This window comes from Orycteropus afer, unplaced genomic scaffold (assembly GCF_000298275.1).
Source record: "Orycteropus afer afer isolate SDZICR_OR568_19922 unplaced genomic scaffold, OryAfe1.0 scaffold00611, whole genome shotgun sequence".
NCBI classification, from domain to species: domain Eukaryota; kingdom Metazoa; phylum Chordata; class Mammalia; order Tubulidentata; family Orycteropodidae; genus Orycteropus; species Orycteropus afer.
In genome coordinates, this window is record NW_006922198.1 from 1,385,663 (window position 1) to 1,399,741 (window position 14,079).

The window sequence follows — 14,079 nt, forward strand, 5'->3', positions numbered from 1 at the left end:
GCTATGAGTCAGGTCTGACTTGATGGCACATAACAACAACAACAGAATAAAGAAGAAAACCATATAATCATGTCAATGTGGAAGCATCATCTGGCAAAATCCAACAGCCACTCATGATGAAATTCTCAGCAAACTGGGAAGAGAAGGGAACTTACATAATCTGGTAAAGGGCATCCACAAGGAACCCACAGCTTTTGTTGTTGTTAGGTGCCATCAAGTTGTCTCTGACTCATAGTGACCCTATGCACAACAGAACAAAACACTGCCCAGTCCTATGCCAGCCCCACGATCCCTGCTATACCTGAGTCCATCATTGCAACCACTGAGTCAATCCATCTTGTTGAGGGCCTTCCTATTTCTCGTTGACCCTCCACTTTACCAAGCCTGATATCCTTCTCCAGAGAATGTTCCCTTCTGACAATATGACCAAAGTAGGTGAGACTAAGTCTGGCCATTCTTGCTTCCAAAGAGCATTCCGGCTGCACCTCTTCCAGGACAGATTTGTTAGTTCTTTTAGCAGTCCATGGTACTTTCAGCATTCTTCACCAACACCACAACTCAAAACCATCGACTCTTCTTTGGTCTTCCTTATTAATTGTCCAGCTCTCACACGCGTATGAAGCGATTGAGAATGACAAGACTTGGGTTTGGTGCAACTTAGTCTTCAATGAAACATCTTTGCTCTTCAGCACTTGAAAGAAGTCTTTTGCAGCAGATTTGCCCAGTGCAATATGTTGTCTTGACTGCTGCTTCCATTGGTGTTGAGCGCAGAACCAAGTAATATGAAATCTTTGACAACTTCAATCTTTTCTGCATTTATCGTGATGCTGTTTATTGGTCCAGTTGTGAGGATTTTTTTTTCTTTATATTGAGATATAATCCATATTGCAGACTATAGTTTCAGTCTTCATTAGTAAGTGCTTCAAATCATCCTCACTTCTATCAAGACAAGTTGTGTCATCTGTGTATCACAGGTTATTAATGATTCTTCCTCCAATTCAGATGCCACAGTCTTTTTCATACAGTCCAGTTTCTCTGATTATTTGCTCAGCATACAGACTGAATAACTATGATGAAAGGATACAACCCTGACACACTCCCTTCCTGATTTTAAACCATGCAGTATTCCCTTGTTCTGTTCAAACAACAGCCTCCTGGTCTATGTACAGGTTCCTCATGATACAATTAAGTCTTCTGGAATTCCCATTCTTCTCAATGTTATCCATAATTTGTTATGATCCACACAATCAAATGCTTTTGCATAGTCAATAAAACACAAGTAGATATCTTTCTGGTATTCTTTGCTTTCAGCCAAGGTCCATCTGACATCAGCAATGATATCCCTCATTCCACATCCTCTTCTGAATCCAGCTTGCATTTCTGGAAGTTCTTTGTCAATATACTGCTGCAAATGTTTTTGAATTATCTTCAGTAAGGTTTTACTTGCATGTGATATTAATGATATTGTTTGATAATTTCCATTCTGTGGGATCACCTTTCTTTAGAATGGGTACAAATATGGATCTCTTCCAGTCAGCTGGCCAGGTAGCTGTCTTCCAAATCTCTTGGCATAGCTGAGTGAGTACCTCCAGTGCAGCTTCCGTTTGTTGAAACAACTCAATGGGTATTCCATCAATTCCTGTAGTCTTGTTTTTGCCAATTCCTTCAGTACAGCTTTGCCTTCCTTCCTCCCTCAACACCACTGGTTCTTGATCATATGCCATCTCCTGAAATGGATGAACATTGACCAATTCCTTTTGGTACAGTGACTCTGTGTATTCCTTCCATCTTCTTTTGATGTTTCCTGCATCAGTCAATATTTTGCCCATAGAATCCTTCAATATTGCAACTCAGGGCTTAAACATTTTCGTCACTTCTTTCAGCTTGAGAAATGCCAAGTGTGTTCTTCCCTTTTGGTTTTCTAACTCCATGTCTTTGCATATTTCATTATAATAACTGACTTTGCCTTCTCAAGCTGCTCTTTGAAATCTTCTGTTCAGCTCTTTTATCTTGCCATTTCTTCCATGTGCTTTAGCTACTCTCCATTCAAGGGCAAGTTTCAGAGTCTCTTCTGACATTCATTTTGTTTTTTTCTTCCTTTCCTGTCTTTTTAATGACCTTTTGCTTTCTTCATGGATGATGTTCTTGATGTCATCCCACAATTCTTCTGGTTTCTGGTCATTGGTGTTCAGTGCATCAAATCTATTCTTTAGATGGCCTCTAAATTCAGAAGGGATATAACCCAGGTCATAGTTTGGCTGTCATGGACTTTTTTTTTTTTTTATTATTGTGATTTAGGGGAAAGTTTACAGAGCAAACTCACTTTCCATACAGCAGTTCACATACACGTTGTCCCATAACATTGATTACAATTGACCCCAATGCAACAGCTCCCCTCCTAGTTCCTCCTGATAATTACCTCTTCCCTCTGACCATCCCTGCATGCACTCCTGCCCCCTGAACTGTCTTCCTGTGCATAAATAGCCCTTCTTTCTCCATGATTGTTCTCTCCAAGGAGTGTATCTACCTTAGGTACATGTTCAACTCTTATGCCTGTCTTTTGTTTGGCTGAAAGCCACAGGTGTGGGTTCAATTCCAGACCTAAGGGCAGCTAGGGACCATAGTCTCAGTGGTTCCACCAGGCTCTATCAGACCAGCAAACCTGGTCCTGTCATGGACTTGTTTTAATTGTCTTCAGCTTCAATTTGAACTTGCAGATGAGCAGTTGACAGCAGACATCGTATTTAATGTGAAAGACTGAATGCTTTCTCCTGGGGTGTGAGTGAAGGGAGATGAACAGGGAAGGGGCACACAGGAAGCCTTTGGAACCATGGAAATGTTTTATATCTTGGTTGGAGTGGTGGTGCACTGGTCAAAACTCATCAAACTGTACAGTTAAAATGGATACATTTTATTATACATAGATTTATACACCTCAATCAAAATGATCTTCTAAAAGGTTTAGGAGGATATACAAAAAACTGCCAGACTTTAGGGTGTGTATAGTTGTGTGTGTAGATCCAGGGTTAGTGATTGTGAGCAAAGACTTTAACTTTCTCTGAAATGTCCTAATGTGTCCAAAGGAAGAACGAATTTTTGTATTTAAGATAATGAACTTAAACAGCATATCTTGGAGATCTTTCCATGTCAGTTAATAGAGAAATACCTCATTCCTTTGATAACTTTCGCAGCCTACCCCACTGTATAGATCTACATGATTATCTAAGGAATCCCCTAGTAATAGATATTTAGGCTATTTTTGCTCTTACAAAGCATGCTGCATGCCTCCATGTGCACACAACTTGGTATGTAATACTGGGAACCAACAGTTTTTCGAGTTACCCAAACCTGGGATGAAATCCCAGTGCTGTTATGTACCAGCTGGGGCCAATCACATCACCTCTCCTGGGCTCACTTTTCATCTATGAGAAATGGAGGGTGGGGTTGAAGGGTTAAGCTGATACTGTTTATTTAAAGCACAGCCAGGAGCTCTGGTGGTACAGTGGTTAAGGCACCAAAGGATGCTGACCAAAAGGTCAGTGGTTTGAACCCAGCTGCTCTGTGGGAGAAAGATTAGGCAGTCTGCTTCCATAAAGATTTACAGCCTTGCAAAGCCTATGGGGCGGTTCTACTCTGTCCTATAGGGTTGCTATGAGTTGGAATCAACTAGGTGACAGTGGGTTTTTAATTTTTTATTTAAAGCATCTGGCATAAGGTGACCCCACAATAAATTACTTCCTGTCCCTTTCCCTTAAGGACTATAGGGATGGGTTGTGGTTATGGTTTTTTAGACCTTGGATGTCCAAAGAACAAATATTAAGGGGTGCAGGTGGTGGGGTACTAGGTGGTCGTTTCCCAGAGGGCTAACCCAGTACCTGAGCCTGATGTTTCAGGTGAAAGGTGACAGCTACGCTGACCTCCCCAGTGGTGTCCCACACATCAGAGGAGATGATGGCTGACCCCACCTGTGTGCTTAGGAACCTGTGGAGAGAAAGAGAGCTTTTAAGGGGATCAGTTGGCTGGAGGTATGGGGAGAGGTGATGCATGTCTGGATTCATCTCATACAGGACCCTGTGGTAGAAACAGTGCTCTCGTGTCCAGAGATACATCAGGAAAGACCAGAGCTGGGGCTTAGGGGACTTGAGTTTAGCCTCAGGGATTTGCTGGTGACTTGTTTAAGCCCTGTTCCCTGAGTGTCAACACTGAAATCAGGGTCCCAGACAGGAGTTGAGCCATGTTCCCACTAGTCATAGCAAAGAAATGTGTGCGTGTGTGTGTGTGTGTGGAACGTATGTATGGTCTGAGGTGCTAAGGACAAGTTTTCCTACCAAAATGGAGGTTCTGGAAGGGGATGGGGGCTTGGCCTTTCTTGGGGAGGGAACGCAGGCCCTCAGCAGCCTCCTGGGACCCACTCACCTCTGCATCCTGTCTGCCTCCTCCGAGCTGTTAGGGGCCTGAGGTTCTAGGCCAGGCCCCCCAAGGGTGTACTGGAAGACACTTGAGGTGAACCAGCTGTGGATCACGGTGACTCCAGAGAGGGCTGGCTGAGTGGGAGGGGGACCCAACACCCCACCCAGTAACTGAACAAGAACCAGTTAATAAGTGGCAGTCAGAATTCCAAACAGCCATCATTCCTGTGCTTAACCTCACAGCTCCAAAGCCCTTTGCTTTAACTCTTCACCTCTGCATAGCGCCAAGGGTCAGGGGAGCCCTCTATCACCCATTTCAGAGGGGAAATGTGTGGGGTTCAGAAGTGGGTACTAAGTGAACACCTGCTATGTAGTAGGTGCTTTGCCCGGGACATTATTTAATCTTGGAATAGCTCACGTGGCAAGTTTTAGTTCCCCATTTTACAGTTAAGAAAACTGAGGCCCTGAAAGGTGAAGTAACTTATTTAAAGTAGCACAGCTAGCCACTGTCAGAACTGAGGTTTGACCAAACCAGCCCCTCACCTCCACTCACCTTTCCCAAGGAGTCGTCTCACTTCACTTGCAGGAATGTGGATGTGGCCGGGCCCCTCTGGGTGCCCGTCAGGCATCGTGAATATGTAGCCCCCAACGCTAGCCTCCCTCAAGCATAGTCTCCGAACCTCCAGGCCTGGGATTAAATGGGGCCAGGTGGCTGGACCTCAGGAGGGAGGTCTTTCTGCTGAGCCGGCCCAGCTGGCAAGGCCTGTTTCCCTTTCTCCCTGCCACAGGGTCTAGGGAATCACTGGCCCTGCTCAAAGAGGTTCAACAACTTGCCCAAGGCAAATCTGACCTCTCCAAGTCTGGGGAGTGGGGGCCCACTGAGAAGAGTGTCACCAGGAGTCAGCAAGCCACCAGGAAAGCAGTGGGCATCTGAAGGGCACATGTTTGTGCCTCAAGTTCCAGGGTAAGTGCCTCCCTGCTCAATCTGCACATCGTCACTGACAATGTACTTGGGCTTGGCCCTGAGATACAGAAGTAACTCAGAAATATTCCTAGGCCTTTAACGACCTTCAGGTGACACAAATACAATGAGACATTCAGGAGGGAGGGATGGACTATCAGAAGAGAGGAGAAATGGGGAAGGCTTCCCGGAGGAGTTGAGGCTCAAGCAGGGTTTAGAAGCATGTACAGGAGTTTTCTAGGAGCACAAAAGGAAAAGGGCATTCTGGGTGCAAGGCACACAAGGGCAAGGCAGAAACAAAATGGAGCGTCTGCAGAAGTGTAGGGAGCTCCCAGGGACCAGGACTGAGAAAGGAGCTGTCCGAGCTCAGCCCCCAACCCAGGGCTCAGCTGTATGGGACAGGCAGGTGGCAGGCTTACCGGCATGGCGGTGCTGGATGTGCACTTGGGGACGCTCAGAGGACAGTATGGTACTCAGCACGGGTGCCAGGTTGTGCACACTTGCCACCAGGGCCATAGGTCCACCAACTACCTAGAAGGAAGCCCCACTTCAGTAGGCATGCCCAGCACCCACACCTCCCTCTCATATTGCACACCACACTGCCACCTGTGCTGGCCACTGGGGTTCACATACTCTCAATGATCTGTGAGGGATGGTGTTTGACTGGTGACCGTTTACTCCAGAACTTTCAATGGCTCCCTAGGGCCTCCAGGTCAGTTCTGAGTCCTCAGGCTGGCGTTTGAGGCCCTGCCTGACCCAGCCTCCTCTGACCACTCCAATCCTGTGCTCCAAGCTGCCCTATCCTCCAGTCAAACTGAAGGTCTTACAACACTCTGTGCCTGCTGGTCTGTCATTTGTCAGCCAGGACACACTCTTAAGGCTGGGCCACGCCTCCTTCTTCTTCAGGATGACTCAGTGCTAGATCCATAGTAGGTGCTCAAGATTCCAAAAGGAAATTTATGCGGGGGATGAGGCAAGGCAGGAAGGAGAGAATGTACATTAACAAGATACCTACTCTGTGCCAGGCAATTCACCCATTTACTCCTCGCCGTTACCTTAGTGAGGAGCTCTGGTAATGTAGTGCCTAAGGCACTTGACTGCTAACCAGAAGGCTGGCAGTCCAAACCCACCAGCCACTCCTCGGAAGGAAGGTTGGGCAATCTACTTCTGTAGGGATACTGCCTCGGAAACCCAAGGAGGGGTCGCTATGAGTGGGGGCCGACTTGACGGCACATAACAACAACAACATCACCTTAGTGGGGCAGGTGTGATAATCCCCATTCTTCAGAGAGGATGTCCAGAGACCATCTTTTCCCACCTTGTCAAAGTGCCTCAGATCCTCAATCAAATGCTTGCAGCCCCTCTGTGGCAGCCTGATCACAGGCTTGCACCCTTCCCAAGATGGGGAGCTTACCACCTGTCCAGGTGAACCATGGAACTAGTCTCCTGTGTTGTACCATTCCCATACCACGCCTCCCCGTCCCCCGCCAGCCTTGGTTCCACTTTGTTCCTGAGACAACAGAGAGATCACGTGTGCTTTCTTAGCCTCAGAGATCTTTGGCAATGTCATGATCCCTTGTTCCTTTCCTTCTCTGTGCTCATCACTCTCTAGCCTACAGCCACGCCAGGATGAGGTCTCCAACCTCTCTTCCTCTAGGAGCATCTCTCATGTTCTCCAGAGTACCTGGGCTGTTTTGACAGATGAGATAGGCTGAACCCTCAGCATAGGAACCTCCCACTTAAGTTGGTCAGCAGATTCTTAGCTTTGGGGAGGCCCTTATTGACTGTTGTTGTTGTGTTGTTATGTACTGTCGAGTCAGACCCAATTCATAGTGACCCCTCCTTGGATTTCCGAGGCGGTATCACTATGTAAGTAGATTGCCCAACCTTCCTTCCGAGGAGTGGCTGGTGGGTTTGAACTGCCAGCCTTCTGGTTAGCAGTCAAGTGCCTTTGGCACTATGCTAGCAGAGCTGGCTCTTAATATTTAGTTGCAGAAACTGTTGTTGAAGTGAAGTTGTACATGGAAGTTCACCTTATAAAACAGACAAAAGAGGAGTTTCTATAGACGAATGGGGTGATAGAGCCAAGAAAGGGTGTTGATTTGCCCATGGCCACATGACAAGCTGGTGGCAAGGCAATAACCAGAGCCCAGGCCTCTGCCTCACCCACCCCTACCAGCCTCACCTCGCTGACTGACAGCCATGTGTTGGCCAACTGCTCCTCTAGGACCAGGCTGACCACAGACAGGACATCCTGGCCCAGCTGGTCCCAGGGCCCAGTCAGGAGCTCAGGCTCCCCAGCCCCAAGGGCCGTCACCCTCTTCAGAAAGTGCACAACAGCCAGTAGCGCAGCTTGCCCCAGTGGGGCTACCTCCTCTGCCAGGGCTGTCTTCAGGATGCCCAGGAAGTGGGAGGCCTTACTTAGCCAGTGACGGGCCCGTGGACTTCAGAGAGGGGGTCAGAAGACAGCTGTGGGCAGAGGAACCGCTGGCTGTAGGTCTGTTTGTCACAAGTGGATTCGCCAGGGGTCATCACTTAGGCTCTGCCAGGGTCTTCTTGGCGGGTGTTCATCTATCTTGTTACAAACCCCCAGCTCTTAAGAGCTCCAAGTTAGGGAGCATGAACAATTTTAATTCCTGCAGACACATTATCTGGGTATTGCTTTTACAGATAAGACAACTGAGGCTCAGAAAGGTGACCTACAGCACCCCAGACTCCACAGGCCCCTTGGGAGGGTGACTCACCACGGTGGCATTGGCCAAGGCATTGACTTGGCTGATAACATCCTGGCCAGGCCACGACTGGGCATCTTGCAGGTGCCGATAGGTCTCTGCAAAGCAGCAGATGCTGGCTGAGGGCCTGGGCAACACAGCTGCATAGAGGTGCCAGCCTACCCAGTGACCAAATGCCCCACCAAGGGAGGCCCAAGGGAGGAGAGCACATTGCAGGAGGCTTACACAAGCTGCTCTAGAAGGGCAAACGGAGGCACAGAAAGGCCAAATCGCTTCCCCAGGATCACGAAGCTGGATTCAGCTCTGTCCTGCGGTCTAGATTCAGTGGAAACCCCGAGGCTCAGAGAAGATTCTGAATTCCCAGGCTTTGCCAAACTCTGACCCCCTTATCCTGCACTGGTCCACACCTGGATTCCCATCCGTAGACTCCCGGGGCGCAGCCAGGACGCACCTGCTGAGTAGCAGCAGAGGAACGGCTGCGGCTGCAGGCAGGGCTCAGAGCCCTCAGTGCCGGGTCCTGGGTCCCACGTCGGGCACTCCTCCGTGGGCACTGGCCAGCATGAGGAGTTGTCAAGGCCGCGCCCCGGCTCCCCAGAGGGCCGGAGGACCCACCCACCCGGGCCCTGAAAAGGCCTACACATCTCAGAGCGCACTATCCCGGCTTCATGTGGCGTTGTGGGAACCTGAGGGAGGGGTCAGCCCCAAGTGGGGCGGGGCGTCCAGGGGCGAGCCCAGATTTGGGAGCAGGCGGATGCCGGAGGGCGCCGGCACCGAACGCCTAAAGGCTGGATGAACCAACGCAGCCAGTAGGCGAGGTGGCCAGAAGTTGGGCGACGCCAAGTTCCAAGGACTGGGCTAGCACCAAGGGTCAGAAGGGAAGTGTCCTGGAGCCAGTCCAAGAGCGATACTGAAGAAAACTTAATGGAGAGAGGGGGGCGGGGCGAGGACTGGGGGCGGGATTGATGGTCAGGATCTGGGGACGAGGAGGGCCGGCAGGGCCGAGCCGTACCGGGACAGAGAAGGCGCACTCGCACTGTCGGCAGCAGCGAAGGGGTGACGTTTAGGGCCCCCGGGTCCCAGCGGAAGAGCAGGCCGCCGGGGGGTGGTGCGCAGGTCCTTGCCTGGCGTAGCTGCGCGGGGTTCAGCGCCCGCGCCCACAAATGAAAGTCAGTGAGGTTGCCGCTGAAGGCGTCTCGCTCGGAGAAGCCGCCGCCTAGAGAGTCCTGGTCTTGGCCCAGCACGAGGACGCCGCCGGGCGGTAGCGGGTGGCCCACAGCTAGACCCTGAGGCCCCGCGCGCCGCCGCCCGTCGGCGAACACGGCCCAGCGCCCGCCCTGCTCTTCCCACGTGACGCACACATGGTGCCAACCGTCGTCGGAGCGAAAGGCTGGGAGGAAGGGCGTGTGGTGCCTGCGCACCACAAGCGCGGCGTGCACGGCGCCCCCGGGCTCTGCGAAGGCGCGCAGTTGCAGCGCGTTTGCCAGCTTGGGCACCGCGAGAGAGAAGACAGCAGCAATGTCTGGCGAGGTGGTGTCCCACTGCACATGAGCGCACGCCGTAAGCGCCCCTAGCGTTGGCAGGGGCATCCGCAGCCACGCCGCCCTGTCTGCTGTCTTCTCACCGAACACCAGAGCGGCCACAGTGCGCGCGCCTAGGAGAACACGCGGGCCCAGATGAATTTTCCCAGCTACACACACCGTCCTGCCTTTGATTGCCCTTTGGTGCAGCTGCAGGCTTTGGGGCACATCCCCCCCACAGAACAAAAGGGGGCGCCAACGCCCATACCTGGGACCAACCCCTTAGCGCTGTTAAGAGCAAAGAAATCTGGAGATGCAGAGGGGACTAATTCTGCAGGGCTGCCACTGTGGACACCCGTCCCTGGAGGTCACCACTGCCCCCCACTTCCTAGGCCCAGGGCCCAGATTCACGCCTCTGTGGGGGCCGCTGCAGAGTAGCCTGGCTCTGGCCCATCCAGACTTGGTCGTGCAGCTGCAGAGCGAGGACCCCATCTGGGGGCCCCAGTGCCACATGGCCAAACCGCTGCTCACAGGATTCTTGGGCCTGCCACCAGCTTAGTCTCTGCTCTGGGAACTTGCACACCCCAGCTGCCGTCTCCACCACCTCACCTGGGGCCGCTGGAATTGGAAGTCAAAAGGAGAGATGGTATTGGAGAGCATGTGAGTGGGCACCTGACCCTGGGGGTGGGCAGGACCAAGGGCCCTGGGCTTAGATTAATGTGGGCTTGGATGCGCTGAACCCTGGCCATGCTCTATGACCTAGCAATTTGTGTCTGCTTGCTGTTTCTTCATCTGCAAAATGGCTGGGATGAGGAGGTTCTGAGTGATGTTTTCAGCACAGGGTCTGGCCTTTCTTCCTTCCTTTGCACTGGAGGCCAGTGCACGAATGGACCACAGGCTGGCTGTGCTTGGGTAGAGGGGACTTCTGAGGCAGCGGAGGAGGGGCTTCCTCATACCACCCTGTGCCCCAGGGTTTCTTTGACTCACCTGGAGGGGTGGAGGGTGCCCCAGAGAGACTCCAGATCTGAGAGAGAAAGAGCAAGGTGAGAGGGCTGGACCAGGTGTCCCCACGTGTGCAGTCTATTGAATGCCTTTCTGTGTGTGTGGTGGTGGGGTGCCTTGGAATCTGTAGGCTCTGCAATCAGACCTGGGCCCAGGTCTCACCCACAGTGTGACCTTGGGCAGGACACTTTACTGCCCTGAGCCTGTTTTCCCCATTGTGAGGAATAAATAAGCAGATAAGTGAATGTAAGAGGTATAGCACCTAGGGGGTGCTTTTACCTCTATTTCTGTGCCAGGGGCCTATCTTGTGTAACCTTTGGAGTGACCTTGTAATGTGGGGTGGCACCTGGAGCCCTTAGCAGCCTTAAGCCCCCTCAGACCCTTCCCCGCATCCCCCCTCCCAAAGCTCAGGTACCAAGAAGTAGAGGAGGCAGTGGCGCCAAGGGGCCATTCTAGGTCCATCAAGGGCAGGTGAGAGACAATAGGGGTCACAGGCGTGGCCAGTGTGAGCTGAGGAAGGAAAAACAAACAAACAAACAGGAAAGCGGCTGAGCATCCTGCCTGGCTACCCTCTTCTGACTCCTGCAGGCTCATCTTGCTTTGTTTGCTCCCCAGGACCAACGGGGCTAGGAGCCAACCCACTGGGCTGGAAGCCCAGGCTGCAGCCCTGGGTGGGGTGACCTGCCCACTGAGGATGACATTTATTTGCACAAAGGGATGGTTTGCAGGAGCCCATTCCAGGCCTGAAGCGCAGAAATGCTGTAGCCCTGGTGAGTTGAGGATGGAGGAGAGGAGAGTTCAAGGGCCAGAGATGGGTGGAGACAAAGCTGAGGGGTCCCCACTGGTGGTGGTGGTGGTGACAGTGTCTTCAGGCCTGGGGATTTCCTTGTGTTCTTTGGAATTCAGGCATCTGCTTCACTGGACCTCTGTAGACTCGCCAGCCTCACCTGTCTGATGATTCCCCCTGCAGCCACCTTTTGCCCCTGCTCCCCAAGCTGTTTCCAGTTCCCCAGCTCCTGCCTAGACCCGCCTCCCACTCCCTCCCACTCCCACTCCCTCCCACTCCCTCCTTCAAGGTCAGTTTTCAGTGTCTTCATCTGTCTCCCACCAGGTGTTGTGCCAAGCTAGGGATACCCAGTCATGGGTGGTTTGGGGGTCACTCCTGGCAGCCCTGGGAAGTGCTACAGGCCAGGAGGAGTAGAGCTGATGGACCTTGGAAAACACAGGTGCTGAAATAATGTGCCAGGTTGGAGGATGGAGTCCACTCAGAAATGCCTTGGAAGAAAGACCTGATTCTACATGTCAAAAACCAGCCTCTGAAAATCCTAGGGAGCACAGTTCAACTCTGACCATATAGAGCCGCCATGAGCTGGAGCTGGCGCCACGGCCAACTAATTGCTGTCCCAACAGCCTGGCCTCAAGTCACTTGGGAGTCTGGAGCCATCACAGAATGATGGCATGGGATGCAGAGGTTCACATTTTTTGAACCCTCAACAGTGGCAATCTATTCTCAGTACCTCCCCTTTTAAACAGCACCAGGGTGGGTGGGGATGTTGTAAGAGTCTATTGTGGTTCTAGTCCCTAGCAGGTGCTAGGCACATAGTACCCGCTCAGTAAATGCTGATTCGTGGTTCCCCTGTTCGCCTCTTTTTGTATTTGCCCCTCAACCTCCTTGCCTCCCACCGGCCTTGCTCACCACCCGCTGGCTGACATACAGAGAGATAGGAGAAGTTTGGCCGCCACTACGCCTCCTGAGGGGCCAGTAAGGAAACCTCCCGAAGTGGATGGGACCTCCACATCACTCCCACCAGACTGGGACCTCCCCATCACTCGTGCTGCCCCCTCCCCCAGACCAAGGGAATTCGTCCCATGTTCCCAGCCCCCGGTCCTCACCCGCTTCGCTTAGCCAGGTGACTGTGGTTGGTTTGCTGTCTGCGGAGTGTCTGCGGGGACTGAAATCTGGCAGCCAGGCCCCTGGTCTCGCAGGCCGACTCTGCCCAGGGCGACACCGCCTCAGGGGCGGGGCTAGGAGACCCCACCCCTCGGGCGCCCGCCCTCAAGGGCGGGACGGGCTCCAGTCCAGCCAGAGACCCTTGTGCTTTTGGAAGCGTGGTGACCCTTAGTCCCTGGACAGGGTGGGGTCTATTGTTACTGCCTCCTTCCTTCCTCAACACACAGGTAGTCACCCAATTCGAAGGGGCCAGCTTGTGAGATCTGGTTCCAAAATAAACTGGAAGGTGAATCCTGCCTGAAGCCAGGGTGGTGAGTGCATTCAGTTCCGAGCTAACTATGGGCTTACTACCTGAGCGGGCCTGTGCAGTCCTCAGCTCCTTGACCTGCAGCCCACTGTGAGGGAGGGGCTATCATACCCATATTCCAGCTGAGTCCTAGGAGAGCTGAGGGGTCTTGCCAGAGTTACACAGCTGGCACTAGGCAGAGCGGGCCTTGCCTCCAGGCCTCTGGGTCATCATGCCGGCCATTCAAATGGTGATGAAGCAGGATTGAGGGGGTGTGTGTGTTGTGGGGCGTGGAGCAAGGAGAGGTTTGGGCCTCTGAGGACAGAGCCTGGCCTAGGTGGCGGGGCCCGGGGTGCTGACAGGAGAGTGAAGTATTGGGGAGGATGCGGAGGTGATGCGTTGTCCCGCCTTTTCAGGACATAGTAGCTGGGCTTGTTGGTTGAGAGACAAGTCTGAATGAGTGACCCCAAAGCTAAGGCTTTGGGAGCAGACAGATCTAACTTTATCTTGGCGCTAAGACTTGTTACCTAGTTTCCTTATCAGTAGAGTGTGGATAATAGTACAAACTCATAGGGTTGCTAGCAGATTTAAATGACTTTGATGTAACAGTTTCCATGTTGTATTTAGTGCCTGGTGCACAGTCAGTTTAACATTCTTTTCAAAACTTAACTTACACTTGTCAAAATAGCTTGCTGATGACATGATGGTTTATTTATTTTTATTTTACTGAAAATATACACAGCAAAACATCTACCAACACAACAACGGATGGTTTATTTTTGAAAGAAGGAGGGGATGGAGGTGGTTGGAGATATAACAGTATTCAGTGTATTATTCTTTCAGCTTTTCTGTAGGTTTGAGAATTTTCAAAATAAAAAATTGAGCATAAGAGGACCCCACTTGGGGCAGAGCTCTGAGTATTTCCCAGGTTCCCTGGCCTGCAGAGCATATACAGGTCTCTGTTCTGTGTTCGTGACCAGCAGAGCAAGGGCTCCATCGCAGGCTTCTTCACACCTCTCTTGATGGCTCTGGAAGCTAGGACTCGGTTGAGGGGGGAAGGAGAAGCCCATGGTGGAATCCTTGCTCTGCTGGTCCTGGCATGAAGCCTTTCCACATTTGAACAGCCTCATTCAAGGCAGAAATTTTGGGGTGCCATTTAACATCTGTGCAAACTGAACACCAAAGAGCATGGACTTGCCCAAAGTCATACAGCAAGGAAGG

General features: G+C 51.8%; 1 protein-coding gene across 1 annotated transcript in view; it reads right to left on the reverse strand.

Annotated features, from left to right (window-relative positions):
• Positions 1-11,072, reverse strand: part of ADGRD2 (adhesion G protein-coupled receptor D2) — a 34,834-nt gene extending 23,762 nt beyond the window's left edge. The window contains 12 exon segments of the mRNA XM_042783046.1: positions 3,876-3,981; positions 4,417-4,540; positions 4,963-5,097; positions 5,790-5,901; positions 7,556-7,792; positions 7,795-7,839; positions 8,115-8,200; positions 8,554-8,652; positions 9,112-9,753; positions 10,031-10,249; positions 10,586-10,643; positions 11,037-11,072. Coding sequence (XP_042638980.1) covers positions 3,876-3,981; positions 4,417-4,540; positions 4,963-5,097; positions 5,790-5,901; positions 7,556-7,792; positions 7,795-7,839; positions 8,115-8,200; positions 8,554-8,652; positions 9,112-9,753; positions 10,031-10,249; positions 10,586-10,643; positions 11,037-11,072 — 1,899 coding nt within the window.
• Positions 11,073-14,079: the final 3,007 nt, after the last annotated feature.